This window comes from Misgurnus anguillicaudatus, chromosome 18, assembly GCF_027580225.2.
Source record: "Misgurnus anguillicaudatus chromosome 18, ASM2758022v2, whole genome shotgun sequence".
NCBI classification, from domain to species: domain Eukaryota; kingdom Metazoa; phylum Chordata; class Actinopteri; order Cypriniformes; family Cobitidae; genus Misgurnus; species Misgurnus anguillicaudatus.
In genome coordinates this window covers 26,196,736-26,218,964 of record NC_073354.2, presented here as the reverse complement: position 1 = coordinate 26,218,964, position 22,229 = coordinate 26,196,736, and the positions used below count along the sequence as shown (strand labels likewise).

Here is a 22,229-nt window from a genome sequence, read left to right as displayed (position 1 = left end):
GAATCATAATGAACTAAGACATAAATGTATTTTTACTTAAACATAAACTAATGCTGAGTTAAAGGGGACATATCATGAAAATCTAACTTTTCCGTGTTTAAGTGCTATAAATGGGTCTCCAGTGCTTCCACCAACTTAGAAAATGTGAAAAAGAACAACCCAGTAACTTAGTTCTGATAAACTATTCTCTGCAAGCATATGAAAAACTAGGTCACATTTGGCTCCCCTTGTGATGTCAGAAGGGGAAAATGCTGCACCTTAATCTGCACTATCCAACCACACCACTGCCATTTAGTGCAGAAATCAACTCAGTTGCATTTTACAGGACACACCCAAAAATTGCACATTTTTGCTCACACCTACAAAGTGTCGATTTTGACAGGCTATAATAGATTATCTGTATGATATTTTGAGCTAAAACGTCACGCACGCAGTCTTAGGACACCAAAGATTTATTTAACATTTTAAAAAGGTTATGTGAAACGTCTCCTTTAAGGCATTACTAACCTCCTTAAAGTCGGAGTCCACGATGTTTTAAAAACGCGTTGTAAAAGGAGACGGGCCGACTACCAAAACACACTTATAGCCAATCAAATCAAATCAAATGCCGGGTTGCGTATGTGTGGGTGGGTATATCAACAGAAGGTCCAGATTCTATTGGGGTAGGGGTGTGTTTGTTTAGGTGATTTCAAATATCAACATTGGCTTTCAAACATCATGGACTCTGCCTTTAAGTTAGTTAATGTATTAATTAACAATGAATTCATATGTTGAGTCTTGAGTCATGTTGTAGTTAATGATGATGACGAATCTTTAATCATTTATGTTTAGTACATGCCTTAACTCATCATTAGTTCATATTTATGTAAAAATGTATTTAGGTATTAGTTCATCATGATTCATGGACCCTTATTATAAAATGATAAATGACCTTTAAATGTCGCTTTGGATAAAAGCATCTGGTAAATACATTAATATAAATAAAAAAATATTTTGAAGAAAGAGTTCAGAAAAAATGTAGATTTTTGTTTATGAAGTAGGCTGTAAGTGTTATCTTATTGTACTTTAGTATTCTTAAAATATTTATGAACAATTCATGAGCCAAGCAGTGGGCCCACAAAATCAAACGGAAAACTAACAACATTTATCATAAATATAGTTAAAGTGAATGCTTGTTCGACTTTTATATGAACGCTAAAGAAATAAAAAATAATCTTTCTTTATTTAGCACAATGGCAGGACAGTCAATATTTAAGCTATTTATAGACTAATTTATAATATCTGCAGCTAAAATCCTCACAGCTCTTACAATACTATTCACGGTCTTACAAAAGTAATCATAGTTTAACCATGGTATTAGTAGTTAAACCTTAGTAACCACATAATTAGCGGTGTCTCACTTCAGGCATCAGTTTAACCGTGATATTTGTAATAAAATGGTTATGCTTATGCGTGGATGTTTCTGTAACTGGTCAATCATTGAATGCACTGTACAGTAAGTCAGTTGGGATAAGTGTTTGCCAAATGAATAAATGCATTATACTTTTACTATAATAAAACCATGGTTTATTTTCATAAAATATATTCCATGGATGCTTGCACCCAGGCACACAGAAATGGTCAATTACAGGCACTTGAATGCAGAAATAAACAGATTGTCAATGTTCCACATTAGCCGATGGGTGGCACCAAACACCCACCCAGACCCGTGGGCCGAAACCTTTGTAAGAAACGCCCCGGTTGTAATCGTAAACAACCGCATAGATGCAATGGCTGCCTATCGAAACTGACTTCAGATCAGTCTCCATTTCACACATGAGGGAACGGGGGTCGCTGCTGGTTTAGCAGCTCCGAGAACAGATGTGGATGTAAAGACGCAACTGTAACATTATCGTAGAAACCTAAAGTAAGTATGAAAGCGTTTCATTGTGGCTCGTGACTGTGTGTTGGTTTGAATGAAAACAAAATGGGCAAATGGTTATTGAAGATTACTTGACAGATTACCTTAAGGTTAGATCATATTGTGATGCTGTGTATTTGTACATAACGACGCAAACATAAATCATGTAAAAGTTTTGTGTCTCTACCTGGCTATTATTTACATCTGTTTGACAGACGCTTTGTTATAAATGGCGTGAAAGTTTTGCAATGCAAGTTTTAAAGTTAGCCAACAGGGAACAGAATGGTGATTTCCCTCTTTATATTCGCGTTTAGTTAAAAAATAATTGTAAAATTGTCATAAGATAGGCTTAGTTATTGTCATAATGTTACGACTTATTTTACCGACATGCGAACACCTGACTGACTGCTGTTGATATAAACGTGTTGTAACGTTTCTCAGACTAGCATTGCACGCAGTCATCTCTTTGCCTGTCATATTGATTTCAAATTCACAATATTCATATTCAACTTTAAAGTTTTGTAAAACATGCATTATTGCTTATATTGTACGCTGTATGTAATCGGCTGACTTAATGTTATAAAAAACAATGAAAACCATCATAGAAATTCAAATGGATTTGTTATATACAATGGGAATTGTATTGGTTTTAATAGAAGCTATAATAGTTTCTATGTCATTCTCTACTGGTAATGTGTTGGGTGGGATGTTTTATCGAGGATAAAAAACCAGAACACTATTAAACAGCACATATTTAATTGCTAAAAACAATGCTATTTTGTGTATTTGGTATAATACAATGTGTTTGCATGGTTTATGGTTAAAAAACACATTATTTTCCACATGCTGTACATTTTTGTAGCTACAGATTTCACTCTCTTCCTGAAAAGAACAGATTTGAAAAGCGCTGTATCCCTGATTGGCCAGCTAATCTGTACGTTGTGATTGGCCTGAATACCTCTGACGTTGCCGGAAATGTGAAGCTCCTTACCATGTTTGAAAGATTTGCGCGCAATGCTAACAGGAGTTAACTTACAGGCTGCGAGTCTGAAGCGGGAGGAATTATGATAATGTCGGTCTTGTCCACTTCACCATTCCCAGGAAGTAAACGGTTGCCTACAATCCGTGTGTTTGTTGTAGTCCAAAAAACGTTTACTTTGGGGATGTACCTTTTGCATATTGTTAACGTGTACTAATACAGACTTACTAGGGATGCACGATATATCGGCCGACATATCATTATCGGCCGATAACTGCTTATTTTTAATATTATCGGTTATCGATCTGATAGCAAAATTAGGCCGATAAATGAAAGCCGATAAATGATGGATTATTTTGGTTTGTTGAACCACTTCACTTGCTCATTGCTGGCCATGTGGAGTATTGATTAGTGCTTTCTGTGACATAGCACGGAGATGACACATGCTGCGGGCTTAAGAAGAGTATGCTAGTCTAGCGCAAAGACAAGATGTCCGCGGCCTGGGAGTTTTTCATTGTGAAAATAATATGAATATTTATCTGCCTATATATATATATATATATATATATATATATATATATATATATATATATATATATATATATATATATATATATATATATATATATATATATATATATATATATATATATATATCGGTTATCGGCCCCCAAATATAAAGAGTTATCGGTTATAAATAAAAAGAGTTATCGGTTATCGATATAGGACAAAATTTCCATATCGGTGCATCCCTAACACTTACGCCGGTTTCACACCGCAAGCGTGAGCAGCACGTTAACAGTGCATGTTTTTTTCGGCGCCCATCATGTTAAGTAGTTAAAGCATGCACAGCATGTGCTCGCGTGACAGGAGCGTCGCTGAAGCAGCAGTGCTGCGATCATATCGGCATCGGCTCTATTTTGCTGCGCTGCTCACGCTCAATTAAAGCGACAGTGCATTGTTTATGGTTTAAATAGTCGTGGATTGACGTGAAAAAGAGTAATTTTACCATAAAATCATGAATGTGACCCCAAGTGTGTTTCAAACAGTCATGACTTTAAGCAATTTTAAAGAAAGCAATTAAATATTTAAAAAAACACTGTAGCCAGAAGACTGCGCTGTCATTCACTCTCTGCCCAGCACTAAATTAATCCTCATCTATCTTAATAATTTTCAGAGAAATAGATACTAGAGATGCGCGGATGGGCTTTTATTTCATCCGCAACCGCATCACAAAACTCATCATCCGTCCGCCATCCATCCGCACCAACGTTTCTGACCAGTTTTCAAAACCGCACCCGCCCGCCATCCGCTGACTGGGCAATGCAAGGCGCTGCTGATGACAGCCGCTGCTGATGACAGCCGCGAGACTAGAAAGCCCTAGAATATAAGCAGTGAACTCAGGCTATGTTTACATTAATGCGTTTATCCTTTAAAATGCGTTACTTTTGCTACGTTTACGCCTTTCATCTACATCACCGTTTTCGACCCTCATAAACGGATTCGTTCGTCAACGCTGCAGAGCAGACCCTGTTTTAGTTTAAGAAATCAGACGTTGCGCTGAGTGTAAATGTAGATGGAGTCTTATGTAAACAAACAGCTGGTGTTAACGTGACAGCGCATCATTTTCAAAGTAAAAATTATTTTATTCAGGTAAATGGAGGTTTGCAACGGAGGTTTTGACAAAAATAGTAAACATCTACCAACCAGCTTATAAATGCTATATCGGATTGTTTTAACATGTATCATAATGTCTATTTTATATTTATGTTTGAGTATTGTTGGGTTTGAATATTGTTGTAATGTGTTTATGTTTTGTTTAATTTTAGTTAGCTTATTACGAAAGATAGACTGTAATTTTAAACGCCATATAGGGCGTTGTAAAGGCCCATATGAAGGGAGAATTGTAATGGGTCAGACATTATTTTCGAGTTTAATTTAAGTTTTGTTTTCTACTTTAAAATGAATTTCGTTTCAGATAATTTGTCTCTTAATTTTAATCGATGTTTTGTTGATAAGTTTTGTGAATATAAATTAAAAAAAACAATAAACTCAACGTCATTAATATTTAATGCTCGTTTAGCTAGCGAAGGACGTGCACGGACCTCGCACATTTAAAAATTAATGCAATAAGCATTTCTGTAGGCTAAAGCTATACTTCACCTCTTACTATGTTTGATTGAAGTTTGCATTTGCTGAATTTATTTTTGCTTCAAGTTCGTTTAGTACTTTCACTTGAATGCTTTCTTTTTAAATCATAAAGACCAGTCTCCGATCGGCGCACATGACATGGGACAAAAATAAATAAATAGCCTAAATTAAAGAACAAATTACATAGTCTTCACTAGTGTCATCCTCCTGATTTACCATTTTGTAAAACTTATTCCAGGCAACCCTTTTCTGACCTTTTATTTCCTTTGTTTTTAATTCTCTCTTTTTTTTTTAGTTTGCCACGTACCTCCTTCGCCGTCGTTGATAAGAGCTGTGTCAAAATGCGTCCTCATTTCTCTGCGCTGTTAATGATAGAACGAATGGATCCTTAATATGCCGAGGCTTTCCCAAACAATTAAAACCTTTATTAAATAAAAGTGTATTTAGAAAACTTTTTCTTGTCACTGTTTTAGTATTATAAGTTATGTTTTGTGTTAATATTATTCGGTTTATGTTGCGTATATTTCTAAGGTTGATTATTTGATATACTGTTGTTGAATAGTTTAATCTACATCAATGTGTCATATTTTCTAAAATAAATTCATATTTTTCTGATTACATATTTATTTTAATAAGTCAGAAATGTCTCCGCTGTTTTTTGCTGACAGGCGCGGTGGGCGCTACTGGGGGCGCGTGCAACAGGTGACCCAAATTATGGGTCCTCTGAAGGCTAGACCGTCTCATTTCAGTTCTCTTTGCGAACTTCTGAGCCTGCCACCTTAATAGACATAATGCTCACCTTTAAGGTCGTATGCTTTGAAGAACAAAGCTAATAACAAGCAGTCGATCCGCCACCCGCCCGAATTTAATTAAAATATTATTTTTCGTCACGTCATCCGCCCGATCCGCGGTTTATCCGCGGAGTCCGCGGCTGTAACCGCCAACCGCGCATCTCTAATAGATACATCTATAAATCTTATGTTTAAACTGTTGAAGAGAAACACGATCGACTGCAGTATGCTGTCAATCACTGAGTGATTTTTTTATTTTATCATAAAACTTCAGAGAAACAGATTTAATAATAATATTTATGTCTATAATTGTGTATTGTGTCTATATCTGTCATTACACGGACCAGGGGTGCGTTTCCCAAAAGCATAGTTAGCCAACAAACATCGTAAGTTCCATCGTTACTAACATCGTTCAACGATTTGGTGTTTCCCGAAACCATCGTTCAAACGAACATTCGCAAACTGCATCGCTAACTTGTATCGTTGGAACGACAGCTCTTCACCTGTCGTTAGAAGCAGCGTTCCTTGTTATTATCATATGTAGACTTACGTTGATCATGCTTTTGAACAAAATAAGCAAAAAAATGTGGTACAGTCTATATCCATCATTCTAAATATATTACAATTTTATTTTATGTCATTACATTTGTAAACAGAATGAAAGCGCTGCATTTGAAAACTGTGCATGTGCCCAGCCCAACGAGCTTTAAGACCCTGGGGAATCCCTTGGAGGAGTGACATAAGAGGGACCTTGCGCGTGAATTAAATATCTTGAAAATAAACAACAGATAACTAAATCACGTTAACAAAATCAGTCTTCCGATGCAATATATGTTATTTACAGCAATAATCTGACATTAAATCGATTTGCACAGATTAATTAGTACTTCACCTCCCACGTGACATCATCAACTATATAATCACAGTTATATAAATTACACTGACCGTCAAAAAGCGTCTTGAAGAGGTTTTGCTCATAAATGCATGTAAAATAATGTAAATTTAAGATTTTTATACTATTATTAAACTGCACAGTATGCACTGCAAATGCAGCCGGTGTGAAAGCACAATTGCCACGCGCGGCAAACGCTCTCCTTACGCGCTGCTTACGCTTGCGGTGTGAAACCGGCGTTACACACCAAAGGAAATGTAAAATCGTGAATCGGACCATTGGTGCTCTTTAAATGCTATTGGAATAAGGCCCAAAACCTCACTAAACAAAGCAACTTTTGTAATGCAATTAACAATTTTCAATTAATTTTGTTGTAATAACTTATAGAAAAATGTAAATGGTTATCTTACTGTCTATAGTACTTGAATGCCAGTCTCTCTATATGTTTTTCTCAGCCCATCTGATAAATGATGTTATACCATCATCACCCTGTTGTTGTATGTTTAACCTGTTCTGCTTTCATACGGGTCTATGTTGACACTGATCGGGCCATCTGTGGTCATGTCATGTCAACAAGTATTTCTGTTTTTCTTTAAGCATTTTCCACCTCATAATTCTGTTACCACACTAACAGTGACACACACTATTTACAATGTGGACACTCGTCTCCACTTACCCCTTTTTCCATCTATCTATTTGTCTCTAGTTTTAATGCTCATTTACTCTGAGTGCCTGGACAAAGTAAAAGATAAGCATGCATCCCGTGAATAATTCATCACCGCTTTTGCTGGCTATGTTGTATGTTTGAAGACTCCTGAGGTTTGCACTTGCCACTGAGTTTAAGAAAATCTGGAGTGGAACCAACAGTTTTTTCTATGACATAATTTGCCCTGTTGTGTTTTTACAATTGAATGAAAAGATATGATTCTTAATGGAAAGCATAGGATTATGAACAGTGTGAAGACATATCAGTAGCATAACAAAGTATTTTAAATAGATCGGGTCACATTTTGAAATCACATGACAAACTGAATACTTGCTGAATACTATTTGTTGTATGTTAGTATCCTCCCTGTTACCAGGTAGTGTCATTTGTGGTGCAAATTAATCATGAATTGAAAGCACGTCTACAATGCCATTGTTAACCGCACACTGTTGCTTTTTGCATGCCATGTCTGCATTGTGTCCAAGATGGACGCCTTATTGGCCAACATGACATAAACAAAATGACTGAGTGCACTTTAATCTTTGTGATCACCTTAAAGGTATGGAGAAGCCTGAAACGAAGGAGACGAGGAACAGATGGAAGAGATGAGTGAACTTACTCAACCTGAGACTTCAGATGAGATCTCTGATGAGAATCAGAACAAGCTGAAAGAGACAAAGGCTATGGACGTAGACACTGATAAACACGACTCGAAGAACAGGAACACACAAGAAAATACCTCGGAGAGCCAAAGCTGCTCTTTAGATCGTGGTAAGCAGTCTATATTGCTGTATTACTGCATATATCAACATGCATACACACGTTTTTCTTGGCTTCTCATTGCTAACAAGTATAGCAACCTTTGAAATGTTTAATGGATGCAGCAATGTGTGAAGCGCAGCAATACATCGTTTCAAGAAACTTCAAAACAGACAGAAGATGAATGTGAAGAATAATGAAAGATGAGATCTTAAGAGTGAATTAACAAATTTAGTCCAGGGCCCTCGGATGACACGCGTCTTTAGATATACTGTAATGATATCATCTCTTTTTACAGATAATCTCTCTGAAATTGTGCCGCCTGGGCCGAGTCCTTTTCTTTTGGCTTCCCTGCAGTCTCTTGTTGAAGAAAATGATCACATGCTCCTCCCTCATTCCTTACACCAGGTGCGTGCACTATAAAGAAAAGGTTACGCTTATATAAAGGCCATAGCCAAAATAACTCCAACAAAGGCTTCACCAACACGATTGTTCATGCTGTGTAGTTTGGACCTCCTGACTGAAGCAAAGACGTTTTTGCATTTGGAAGTCTTAAATGGTGAAATTGCATTTTCTTAAAATGCAAAAGGAATAATGTTATCCTTCAAAGTGCTTTGAAGTAATAGCTACTAAAAAACTGGCTTTGTGACTTAAGAAAGTACTGTGAAAGGAATGTAGTTCATTGTGTTTATATTTGGCTACTGTATGTTCAGTCTTAAAACTAAGCCGCGTGCAAATTAGATGTTTAAATCTGGTTATAAAACAACTAACCAAAAAGTCCTCATGAGAACGTTTTCACTGTAGAATGACTGGGGTTGTTATACACCAGTGGCGGTCGGTGACTTATTTTTTCAAGGGCGCTCGATGCGATGTTCATCACAACATGTATGTAGCCCGTCATGTGTGTGGATCCTTTTTCGGGGTGTGTGTTCTGCGCGTCGAGAGATTCTGTGCATCACGTGTTTTGTCAAAATAAGTGCCTGGTTTAGATGCGTCTAAAGGGTTTATGATAAAAGAGACGTTCGCTTTTGCCAGATACTCACATAATCTTATGTGTAATCAGAGTTTACTGTTAAGGGAGTTTCTTGCGTGTATTTTGTGAACGTAAGCGTCACTTTTATCATAAACTGTTTTGACGCATATGCAGCAGGCACTTATTTTGACAAAACACATGATGCACACAGGACCTCTCGACGCGCAGAACATATATTTTGAAAAAAGGAACCACACATGACACTCCAAACACTTATTTTGAATTAGCGCCCCTCGGATGAGCAGTCACAGGCTGCCACTGTTATACACTGTAACAAGTAAAAGTTGGATTGACTTAAAAAAATTACTTCAACTTGTAACGCCTAAAAATGTGAAGTTTTTTTAACCTAAAGTGATTGTTTACCCAAAATGAAAATTCTGTCATAATTTATAGGGGTGTCACGATTCTCCAAATCCTTGATTTGATTACATTTTTGATTCTAAGATCACGATTCGATTCTAAATTTTTACTTTTTTTTTTTGAAAGCACAAAAATGCTATGCCATTTATAGACTAGACTTTTATGAAATATAATATCTGACCTTGAACCCAGAGATGCCCTGCCAGTGGAAACATATGGTACACGCACATACCTGATAAAATGAAACTTCCTGTCAGATGAACATTCCTGTCAAGACTTTGCACCTTAAAATCACGCTTTTAGTACCGCCAGACGAGATTGTGAGACTATAATAAGTCATGTTTAAATGCTGTTTTCATAACTCTTAAGCAACTGAAATAAGTTTTTGTGAAACTTGAACAGATATCAGTTAAGAGAAACGACCGGTCATGGCATATACTTCGTTCTGATGTGCACTCGTGAGTGCTCTGTTCTGAGTTCAGCTGAAGGCGGGAGGCGCGTGCTGTTTTTTGTTTCCCATGTAAAGAGCAGCTCACGTGGTGTCTCCTGCATCTGCCATGCTATCTTTTGACTGGTTGTAGCTAGCTATCTTGGAGGAGGTTGACTCGCAGCACTCAACATGTGTTTTTTTTTCCGCTTGGCAAGCCGACCAGACGTGACATGCGGGCGTGGCAGCATCAAAGATTCCATTTTTTAATTCGAAGTTCGACTTAATTTCGATCGATTTTGATTTAAAATCGAAATCGTGATCCTTAATAATTTACTCACTCTCATGTTGTTACAAATTTGTATAAACTTCATTGTTCTGATGAGCACATAGATATTTTTAGGAATGTTCGTGGCCGATCATGAGCCCCATTCACGTCCATAGTATTATTTTTTCCTACTATGAAAATGAATGGGACTCACAAACGGTTTGGTTACAAACATTCCTCAAAATATCTTCCTTCCTGTTTATCAGAACAGAGAAATACAGGTTTGTAACAACACAAGTAAAAGGCTACACGAGTAAATTATGACAGATTTTTTATTTTTGGGTGAACTATACCTTTATTTTTCCTCAATTTAAGTTGAAAATATATTTTACATGTTACCAATTAAAGTTTTTTTTTCAAAGTTTTTTCACCTTCAATTTTTCACCCAAAGTGAAAGTTTATAAAACTTAATTTTATAAGTTTATAAAACTTAATTACGGTAGTTTAGGTGTTACCAATGGAATAAGATTTTTAAGTAGAGAAGCCTTCACTTTTTACAGTGTGTGACTAATCTATTTTAGTTTGCTTTTGCAGGAGAACAATGCCTTTACATTAAGGTTGTAATTAGATAAACTTGAAAGCACACAAGAAGACCTTTGCTTTTCTTTAGCTCCGTTGAATGTCTTTCAACATAACACTGAAAATAGACAACGTATTTAAGCAATAATTACAAATGTAAGAAACACACAGTATGGCAATTATTTAATAATGCATGTGAATTATTTAATGCCCACACATACTATCAGAATCATGCAGTTTTGCTATCTTGCACCTGCACTTGTTTTCTATTAGCATTCTGTTAACTAAAATATTAGTCTTAATAAAAGCTTTTTTTGTTTTGCGATTGAAAATTAATGTTCAGGTCTTACATTATGCAACTTTGGTTAACACTTTACTTACAAAATGCTTAATGAAAACTGTTTGAGAGAAATGGATTGATAGAATCTAAAAATAAAAGATTTACTTTCTATGTATTTTGTTCTTCTTAAACAGATAGCAGAGGCCTATTTCCTTGAAGAAGATTGTATCCTTTGACATTAAATCTGACACTAATTTGTCAGTAATTTCAGTCTGTTTCTTCTTTGCCTTTCCTTTTGTTTGCCTAACGGTCCCTGTTGATGCTGTTGTCATAGTGACCAGGGTGAGTGTTATCATCAGAGGACTAGGGTGTGTCTGACCATGTTGACTTTTAGGGTGTTGTACAAAAGGAGGGGTGTTGATGGATAATTTAAAACAATGAAAAGATTTATTTTGTTAGTACACTCTAAAAAAGGTTGGGGTATTTTCAGTCTGGCGTTGGGTCAAAAAGGAACAAGCCCAACATGTTGGATCAATGCTGGATCGTTTCAACCCAAAATGCTGGGTGTTTTCACCCATTGTTAAGTCAAATAGAAACATTTTCTGGGTTAATTTAACCTAAAGGGTGGGTTCGTCAGTTTTTTGACCCAATGCTGGTTACCGTATGGGCATCATATTAGCTTATATAATGGACTTAATGATATAATGTATTACGTAGTTATTATTGTAATGTGTTTAGTTGTATCTTCAAGTATATTGTATTAAATCAGTCCCTTTCTAAGTGTTATTTTTATTAAGTTAGTGACTGTCTCAGATCCATGGGCAGTGGAGTTTCTCACTCTGGAGAAGCTGTACCATGAGAGACTTCTGTCTAATCTGGCCTCCATACAGGAGCAATGGGGTAAGCATGCCAGATTATTTTTGACGATCCTATTTGTTAAAAATAGTTTTAACTTGGAAAGATCACATTGTTTGCATGTAACAGGATTTCCTGAAGTATCCTTTAATCTTATAACGATGAGACTTCTTTAATGAAATCTGTTGTAGGTGTAATAGGTGCATCATTAAAAAAGTAAACTGTAATGTTATGGTAAAAGGTCAGGAAATTACTCATTTCCTAAATATGTTCGTCTGCGCATGTGACTCTGTTACTTCACTGGTATCTTTAAGGCACAGAGGTCAGACTGTCTGATTAACTGTCAACACAAGCTAATTGTGTAAAAGCCAAAGATGAAGAATATCACGTATCTGTTGGGAATCAGTGTTTTAGTACAAAGGAATATTTAAAGTAAAAAAATAAGCATAGGATAAACGAAGGGCTCAGATGCAAAACATGTTTCCTTGTAAATAAGCATTTTTTATTTTTTGACTCTTAATGGATTCTGCCAACAAAGTGTTATTTCTGAATGGTCTAAGGGCGGGATTAAGCGCATTTGAAGTGAATGTATTTGGTCATGAACGTATTATACGTGACGAGAGCATTCGGCTAATATCATTCATATAATATCAATATCATATCTCATTTTTGAAGGAGGTGACGCTTAGTGGCTTTTGCATCTGAGCTCCTCATATGTTCTATACTGCTTTTTTAATTACTGCGTATTATTATTATTATTATTATTATTATTATACATATGCTGCGTTCAAGGGGTCCAGGACCAAGTTTTAAGGTTGAGCCTTATTCTCCAAACCCTCAGCACTATTTAAAGACATGTTTAATGGGCCTCCTTCAACACAGGGATCTGGATAACATTTCCAGATGTCCACTCCTGATGACGCCCTGTGTGTGTATTAGTGAGAAACAGATATATAAAGCTGAAACATTTCAAGTCCCACTGTGAAAAAAATCAGGTTTTATTGTTGTTAAGACCGGACTAGGCCTTAGTTTAATTAGAAAATATTACTAGTTTTAAAAAACGTGCCTCACTAAAAACATCACTTGTGTGCTTTTTAAAGCAAAACAAAGGGCACTGATGTATTTTAAGATATGTCAGTGCAAGTTGTTTTCAGTTTGGACAGCTCTTTTATTTATTTTAGTCTAGGACTAATCTAATCCCTGTCCGAGATATATGTCTATGGTGCGGTTTCCCAGACCAGGATTAGCTTAATCCAGGACTAGGCCTTAGTTTAATTAGGAAATATAACTAGTTTTAAACAACATGCCTTACTAAAAACATTACCTGTGTGCATCTTGAAGTAAAACAAAGGGCCCTGATGTATTTTAAGATCTGTAAGTGAAAGTTGTTTTCAGTTTGGAGAGCTCTTAAAAGTGTTTAAGTCTAGGACTAGTCTAATCCCTGTCCGGGAAACCGCCCCACAGTGTTTTTTTTTTATGTTTTATGACAAGCCATTTGTAAATGTATCATTTAACACAATTGCTGATAGGGGTGTGACTGATCACAAAACTCATGGTTCGGATCACATGACGGTTTGTGAGGCACGGATAATTTTTCGGATCAGCAGTAAAGGGGTGTAAAAAAACTAATAACAAATAAAGAAATACAAACATTTATAAAAAAAGAACAAAGTTGCACATTAATTAAGGTCTAAAATTAGCATTAGGTACAGAAATCGAATTAAATGAATAATAACACTGTCTTTATTGTATAAATTAAATATAATTAGTATTTTTAGAGCTACAGAAGTGATTTTCTCTTTGTCTTGGGTTTTTAATTAACATTGATGACACAGAATTAAGTAGGTTAATTGAGGTTACTGTCTCTTTAAGACCAAATAAGCACAGACTGGTTTCTGACTCTAATATAAACATACACTTAAGACATAAACAAATGTTTTCATTAGAAAAAAATGATACGGTAGAGAATTATTTGTTTATATGTGCCCTGTAAAGAACAGGAAGATTTTATGTTCACTAGCTTTTTGAAACGCGTCTCTACATGTGTGCACTTTTGAGTGCTATGATCACAGGATGAAATAGGGATGATCACGTCTTACTGGAGCTGGACAGGACACATTCAACCGCATGTGCATCTGTGCATACAGAAAACTGCTCACTTTAGCGCCTTTTTGTGGTTAAACTGTTTAAAATAAACTTTCCCTATTTAAATTTGCATATTAATCCGCGAATCGCAGGCGAGCTGAACCGTGGTTTATGATCCGTATCAACTGCGATCCGTCACAGCACTAATTGCTGTGTAATTTTCTCCATAAAATTGCAGACTCATTCCTGCGGTTAAAAGGGATAGTTCACTTTGGAATGAAAATCCTGTCATCATTTTCTCGTCCTCATGTTGTTCTGGACCTGTATGGATTTCTTTTTTCTGATGAACACAAAACAAGACACCCTGAGAAATAATGGCAAACACACAGCAGCAAGCGACCACAGACCTCCACAGTAGGAATAAAAAAAAAAAGATGGAATTTAATGGATACCGTCAACTGTGTGGTTACCATCATTTATCAAAATATTTTTTTAGTCATTTTCACAATACTTCCAAAATATTTTTTCCCACTATGGAAGTCTATGGTCACTTACTGCTGTGTGTTTATCATCATTTCTCAAAATATTTTCTTTTGTGTTCATCAGAAAAAAGAAATTCATACAGGTTTAGAACAACATGAGGATGAATAAATGATGACAGATTTTCATTTTAAGGTGAACTATCCCTTTAAAATCGCCCTGGTTTCCATTGTCACCATTGCAGCACTGCTGCTTCAGCTATGCTTCTGTGCTGCTCACACACGAAGGGTGACTGTTATAACCTGTTAACATCAGCGCTTCATGATTAAATTGTGTAAAACCGTACTTCGCGGTTATGTAGTATCTATTCCTTTAACTTATATATCTATGGTCCGAGGAGGTGCGAAAGAGTGGAGGCCAGGACCAATTTGCATATTCATATCTGTGCAACTGTGCAATTGAGTAGAGGCAGGGACGAATTTGCATATGATCCGTGTATACTAAATTAGGCAAGGGTGTAGAGTTACATTCAAGCTGTTTAAAAGCATGAAGAAATTACTGTTACAGGTAAAACTTTTATGCTATTATGATGCTCAAATATACATTTAAAATGATACAATTCTTGACTACAGGGAGACTTTAAAGGCCTAACATCTACTGCATATGCTTGGTTCCAGAGTCCCAGTGGAAAACCAGCATCCAAACTCGAAGTAACTCTTCTGTAAGTGAGATAGAGAGAGCACACATAGAGTCATTGAGTCACATCTGCAGGACACACCAGAGGTAAGACCGTATGTAAAGCTCTGAGTCATATGCTGAAATAGGCTGTGAGTTTGGTGCTTAAAGGCATAGTTCACCCAAAAATGAAAATTCTGGCATCATTTACTCACCCTTATGTTGTTTTAAAGCTGCTTTTTTATTTTTATTCTGCTGAGACTTAAAAAAATATTTTGACAAATGATGGTAAACACACATTTGTTGGCATAGATATGTATAAAGGCTAGATGTCTCGTCCGCGATGCTGGCCAATTGAGTGGAACGTCCGCATTTGGCGGCCATCTTGCCGCGGGGCGCTCGCTCGCTCGTGGCGTTGAGTTTTAATGGTGCAGGTACTTTTATGTGACCATGACTTGCTTAATTTTCTACCGATTTTCAAACGGTTTGGTTTGTTATAAACGTCAAAGATGTACCTATGACACTGCATACTTACACTAAAAAAATCATGAAACATGTTAAAGCATCCAGAATTATATCCACGTTAATAACATTTGTAAGAAATCAAACCCTTTTAAAAAAAATGGTAGAAAATTTAAAAGTACCTGCACCATTAAAACTCAATGCTACGAGTGAGCGGGCTGCCTGTCGTAAGATGGCCGCCAGGTGATGACGTTAGAGACTCCACCATAAGACATTTATCTTTTATACATATCTATGGTTGATGGTACTAACTTTTTTATTTGATGTTTATATATTTGTAAATAGATTTTATTCTGTAAGTTAATTGAGAAGTTTTATACTCGAAGCTGCTGGAGCAATATAAAAGTAAAGTTTCTTTGTTATTTTACAACCTCATTAAAATTGAAACTAAAACTAAAATGACTGTTTAGTGTTTGCTATAATAACTAGAAATATTTTGCAAAAACACAGATAAAGTTAATACTGTAAACCGTAACAGTAAATGTGCAAACACTCCTTTTTCTCTTTCAGACCGAAGCTGCATGCAGAAAAGGTAAAACTTTTGTTTTCTATCCACCAAAAACATTGTCTGAAGCCAGTGGGCCTGTTTTAAAACGCGCTGTGGTTACAGAGCACGAGTGACACAAAGCCACGAAACAGCCCAACCCATGTAACAGAACACGGAGAACAAGAAAAAACTTTAGTGAACTCGGCTGTGAGGGAAAACCGGGCGGGTGACTGCTCAAGGCTAGAAGCTGAACACGAGCCAGATGAAGATCGTGATCTGAACGAGGAGGGGGAAGGGCAGGAGGAAAACCTCGAAGAAGATGAGTACTGGTATGAGGAACTTCAGGAAGAGCAGGAAGACACAGACATCGATGGCCAGGTTCCAGCGGATGAGCTGGCCAAACTCATTCAGATAGAGGAGGTAACTATAGGAGTGATGTTAATCCCTCACATACTGACCCACCATCTGCCCTTAGAATACAACAGCATGCTGGGACACCAGCCATCTAGTGCAGTCTTTGCAAGTTTCTCCTTAAGGAGCTAAATATGCAAAGGTGTATCTATATTTGCCTTCAGATGAAGAGTATATTTTAGTTTAGTTTAGTTTCTTTATTTGTCTCCCTTGGGAGAAATTTTTCTTGGACAGAGAGTCTACCGCACAAGACGTACTAAAAAGACATTTACATATGTGTAGAGCAATACTTTAAGGTGCAATACAATTTATACAGATAAACCTATACAAACACAAATCCCCCCCCTCGATCCACCCACCACCCACACACACACATTCATTTTGTACTGTTTAAATGTTTAACTGACAATGGGATAAAGGAAAATTTGTACCTGTTGTACCTACACAACGGTACCCTAAATCTCCTTCCTGAGTTCATCAAACTATATTCAGAGTAAAGCACATGTGTGGTGTCCGATATAATACATTTCGCTTGTCTCTTTATGGCTTGGTCAAACAGCTCCTGTGGAGTAAGGGGATGGGTACCCATAATTTTTCCCGCCGTTTTAACCAAGCTCGAAATCTGTGCTTTAGATTTGACTGTAACATTTGCAAACCAACTACATATACCATACCTCAGGATTGATTCAATCATTGCTCTGTAAAAAATCACCATAATACTTTTACACACACCAAAAAGTCTTAGTCTCCGCAAAAAATGAAGACGCTGGTGAATTCTGGTGCAGACAGTTGTCACCTGTGTATGCCAACTCAAATCTCTATCAATGTGAACCCCAAGATATTTAAAGGAGCTCACCTGCTTGATCTCATGGGCATGAATGGCCACAGGTTCATAATTACCCACTGAACCAGGATCCACCAGCATCTCCACAGTCTTATTTGTATTAATCTGCAGTTTATTTGCATCACACCAAGCCATCAGACTTTCCACCGCTGCACAGTAGGTGTTCAGATTGGATCCTTTTGTTTGCAGACTAAGTAGGATGGTATCATCAGAAAATTTCACAATATATTGATTTGGCTCAGTACTAACACAGTCATTTGTATAGAATGTAAACAAGAAAGGTGAAGATACACATCCCTGAGGGGCACCAGTACTACATACTGCCATTTCAGATAAAGCAGAGTTAAATCTTACCTGCTGTTGCCTTTTTAGCAGAAAAGAGCAATACCATTTTACTAAAAAAGGATTTACCCCTGCTATGCTCAGTTTACGTAAGAGAATGTGTGGCTGTATTAAGTTAAAAGCCGAGCTGAAATCCATAAAGAGTAATCTAGCATATGCAGTTGGACATTCAAGATGCTTCAACATAAGATGTGTTATTGTTACAATAGCATCACTTGTGCTGCGATTTTTTGTATAAGCAAACTGATATCTGTCCAACATTGGCTCTACCTCTGTACGTAGCTTTTCCAACATAATCCTCTCGAACGCTTTAAATACATTTGAGGTAAGTGTCACCGGCCTGTAGTCATTATCCTCGACAGGGCACCCTTTTTTGGGTACAGGGATGATGACAGATTTCCGCCACAGTATCGGCACAGTATGCGTATCAATAGATAACTGAAATAGTTTATACCAGGCAAAAGACAGCTCTTCAGCGAAAGTCTTTAACACAAAAGCGGACATATTATCCGGTCCTGTGGCTTTGTTTGTTTGTATGCATTGCTTTAAAAACCTTAGTAACAGCTTGTGGTTCAATTAAGATTCTGTCTAAGTTCAAATCACAGTTAACATTTTCCAGAACTTCCATACATTTCTTAACATTATCATTTTCCTTATCAAAACGCAAATAAAAGTTGTTCAGCTCATTTGCCCTACTAGTGTCATTTAAGGCAAATAGCGGCTTCCTTTTTCTGTCCATATTTGTCATCTGCCTCATTGAATTCCACAGTCTCCTCGTATTAGATGTGGACAATTCCAGTTCAGCCTTCTCCCTAAAACGACTTCTCGCCTCTCTCATTTGTAAGTTAAGATCCTTTTGGGCATTTCGAACACCTGCCCGATCACCAGATGTGAATGCAGCCCTCTTTCTCCTAATAGATTCCCGGATACCTTCCGTTATATACGGTTTATTATTTGGGTATCGCTTAACAGTTTTCTGGGGAATAATAGAGTCAACACAGAACGAGATGTAATCTGTAATTAATTCCGCTGCCCTGTCAATGCTGGCATCCTCAAAGAAGATATCCCAGTCCGTACAGAGGAAACAGCCCTTTAAAGAAACGCAGGTCAATGTTTCTAATATTCAAGGCACATGGCTTAGCTACAGTTTTTTTATGTTTTTTAAAGGGACATTCCACTTTTTTTTGAAAATTGCTCATTTTCCAGCTCCCTTATGCTGCGTTTACACCAGCCGTGCTAGAGGCGGCAAGCGCGGGTGATTTAATTCAATTAATTCAATTAAATTTTATTTATATAGCGCTTTTCAGAATTGTTAATTGTTTCAAAGCAGCTTTACACAGAAAAATCGATAGATAATATAAGAAGCAGAATACAGCGGCTAATAATAACCGTACAAGCGAGCGTAGTAATAATGTAACGTATACAGGAAAGTGCTAAGTTAAGCCAATGTTGGCTGACTCTCCATGGGATGAAAATATGCTCCTTCACAGCATCAGGAACTGGGTCTGTTTGTCTCATTGTCCTCGGGGTCGAGACCGGGAGAGAAAAGCAGAATCCTATTAGCGCAGGGGCCGTTTGCATGTAATGCAAGTGTCATACAGTATTTTGGTTTAAAATCCGCTCGATTACAGACAGGCTAACTATTGCGACATAAGTATATTACCCAGATGAGTTATGTGAATGCTTTGTTCTGGACAAACTAACTATTGCGGGATAGGTACATTTACTTGACATTTTATGTGAATGCTTTATTAAAGAAGAATGTCTTAAGTTTAGACTTAAAGTGATTTACATGTTAAGTCAATGCAAAGATGCGATTAGGCATCCTGCGGCGCAGTATGTGCGGTAGGTGAGGCTCGGAAGGCGCGGCGCGTTCCGCGCGAAGAGCGTTGCCGCGGGAAACGCGCAAGTTGAAAAATCTGAACTTCGGCAGGAGCTTGCTGTAGTAGTGATGTTGATTACAGGAAGCGAGCAGAGTCCCATGACGTGGAGTTCCACAACTCTTAATTTTCTGTCGGTCAAGTTTTAAATAGGAAAAATATTAAAACTCTTTGGTTATTTTTTAGCGCAATGCTAATGGTCTAATCAGATTCAATGGATTGTGCTAAGCTATGCTAAAAGTGTAAGCGCCAGACCCGGAGATCAGCTGAATGGATTCAAAAAAGGTAAAATTCAAATGTTTAACTCTAGGGGAGCTGAAAAATGAGCATATTTTTAAAAAAGTGAAATGTCCCTTTAAAGCAAAATAGTGTGATGTCACCCACGGATTTTTAAGGGAGGTAATGGTTTCCCAAGCTCTTAGGTGTGGTTGTATTATAAAACAGTATAAACTGTTGTCAGAACAGTGTTATGCATATACATTTGTAAGAGTTTAATGACTTTTTAGATGCAAACACTACAACTGATTTATCATTACATACCTGTATGCTTGTTTTTTACCAAATGAAAAAATATTGTAATATACTCTAGTATGTACTATAGTAAAATTCCTGGATAGTATAGCGCTTTGGAACCTTGTTGTAAATATTAACATATAGTACAGTATTTACTACAGTATACTTTAGTGTACTACAATCATACGATACTGTAGCATAATTACTATTATGTGCTAGAGTTTACTACAATTTACTATAGTAAATACTACAGTACTCTTTTTCAAAAGTAATTCCAATGATTTGACAATTACACAAAATAATTTATAACATCATGGTGGCCCCCAAGCTTTATTAAGCAGTGTATTAAAATGTAAGTACAATTTAATGAATGATGCTGTTGTGCATACTGACCCCTTGTGGCCATAGTATCTATTACATGACTGATCAATTGCAGCTTACACATTTTTTAAAAAACAAATCTAATTTACATTAAGGTGGTTCTGGTTTTTTACTTATTTATTTTTATTTTATGGAACCTTTATAATACCGTAAAGGTAGATGATGTTGATTTGCATGCATTAGACTGTGTACAAAGAACTGATTTTTATTTCCTTTATCTCTTTAGATGATTCCTTCAGATGGCTTAGTTTCTATTTTAAAGAAAAGAGTTTGTGTCAAGGGAACTGACGCTCCTAATCCGCCGAAATACTCAAGCAAACGCAAAGTCCGCTTCAGAGAACCAGACGACCCTTTCGATCAAGGTACGATTTTTTTTATGAACAACTTGTCACACAAGTAAACTTTATATTCAGATTTGCAGTAATGAGAATGTTTACACCTACTTTTCTTATGCATACAGATGAGTCCACTAAAAAGTCCTGCCTCATTCTTCTCCTCTTGTGTGTGGTTACTGTGGCAATAAGCATGGGCTGGACTGCACTCTCTTGCCTTGTTGGAGAGGGGAACTCTAATGCGTGCGTTGACTTCTCTCATAACATTGACTTTTATTTTGGACCTGTACGACAAGGAGTGGACATTTTTACACATTGGCTCTCTTCTTCTTCTTCTGCATCATAGTACTCATTTAAATGCCACTTTAAGGGCAACTCTTATTTCTTGGACAGACAACAGTATTCCTCCTGACACTAATGATATGCACTAATGCACATTACCCGACTGGCCTTAATATTTCTCATACAGTGCTTCCTAATGCACAGGTTTGAGTGCTTGGTGTTGGTACTGAAACAGGTTTAGGAGAGATGATATTAATACTGTATATCACTGCCATTATTTATATTATTTATCTATCCATACAAATGTACAACTTTGACCTTTGCGGTAGACAGTTTTTTTAAGCATTCCATACTTTAAATACATGCCTTTTGTGTATTTATATTTTTTCGTGACTTGGCAGTTTTTATTAGTGCTATAACCATTAAAACTTAAATATAAGGAGACAAGATAATACATTATTAATCCACAGCCGGAGAAGTTTGAGTGTCACAGCAGCAACAAGACAAGTGAAGAAAAATAGAGATTGTATAAGGAAAAAACAAAAGGACATATATGAAATCATATATCACCATAAATAAGGCAATTTATAGAAGGTTAAGTTATTATTAAAAAGATTGTACAGCAATATTGACAAACAGTTTAAATATATATCAGTATAATCTTTATGACCGACAGCACAATCTGGTTACAAGCATGTGTTACATTCAACAATTATGAGTGTGAGTATTTGTGCGCTGTATAAAAATGCAAATGATTTTTTTGTCAAATCAACATATTTTTTATGTTACTTTAACTTAAAAAATTAAGATAAACAAGTTCAACTTGATTTTATAAGTTATGTCAACTTTTCACAAGCCCAAACTTTGAATTATCTTGAAAAACCAAGTTGTTTTAACTTCATGCTGCAATTTTTTACAGTGTAAATGTTACCGATTTGTTTTAATGTTATACAGAAAATTAAAGTCTTGTTTTATGTTTATTTTAATTTTCCTTGTTTGCCTTCCAAAACAGTAC

The 22,229-nt window shown here is 36.5% G+C and overlaps 1 protein-coding gene across 1 annotated transcript; it reads left to right on the top strand.

Annotated features, from left to right (window-relative positions):
* The first annotated feature begins 1,704 nt into the window (after nucleotides 1–1,704).
* cnstb (consortin, connexin sorting protein b) lies at nucleotides 1,705–22,194 on the top strand. Its single transcript, XM_055186761.2, has 10 exons — nucleotides 1,705–1,906; nucleotides 7,979–8,190; nucleotides 8,477–8,586; nucleotides 11,320–11,350; nucleotides 11,939–12,025; nucleotides 15,223–15,328; nucleotides 16,253–16,274; nucleotides 16,353–16,649; nucleotides 20,827–20,962; nucleotides 21,061–22,194. Exons 2-10 carry the CDS (start codon nucleotides 8,016–8,018, stop codon nucleotides 21,276–21,278), a joined length of 1,182 nt encoding a protein of 393 aa, XP_055042736.2. The 5' UTR covers nucleotides 1,705–1,906; nucleotides 7,979–8,015; the 3' UTR covers nucleotides 21,279–22,194.
* The last annotated feature ends 35 nt before the right edge of the window (nucleotides 22,195–22,229 follow it).

Coding starts and splice junctions, on each gene's coding strand:
- cnstb (XM_055186761.2), top strand. CDS start 8,016: ATGGAAGAGATGAGTGAACTTACTCAACCTGAGACTTCAGATGAGATC. Junction 12,026..15,222: donor CTCCATACAGGAGCAATGGG/GTAAGCATGCCA, acceptor GCTTGGTTCCAG/AGTCCCAGTGGAAAACCAGC. Junction 16,275..16,352: donor CGAAGCTGCATGCAGAAAAG/GTAAAACTTTTG, acceptor CTGTGGTTACAG/AGCACGAGTGACACAAAGCC.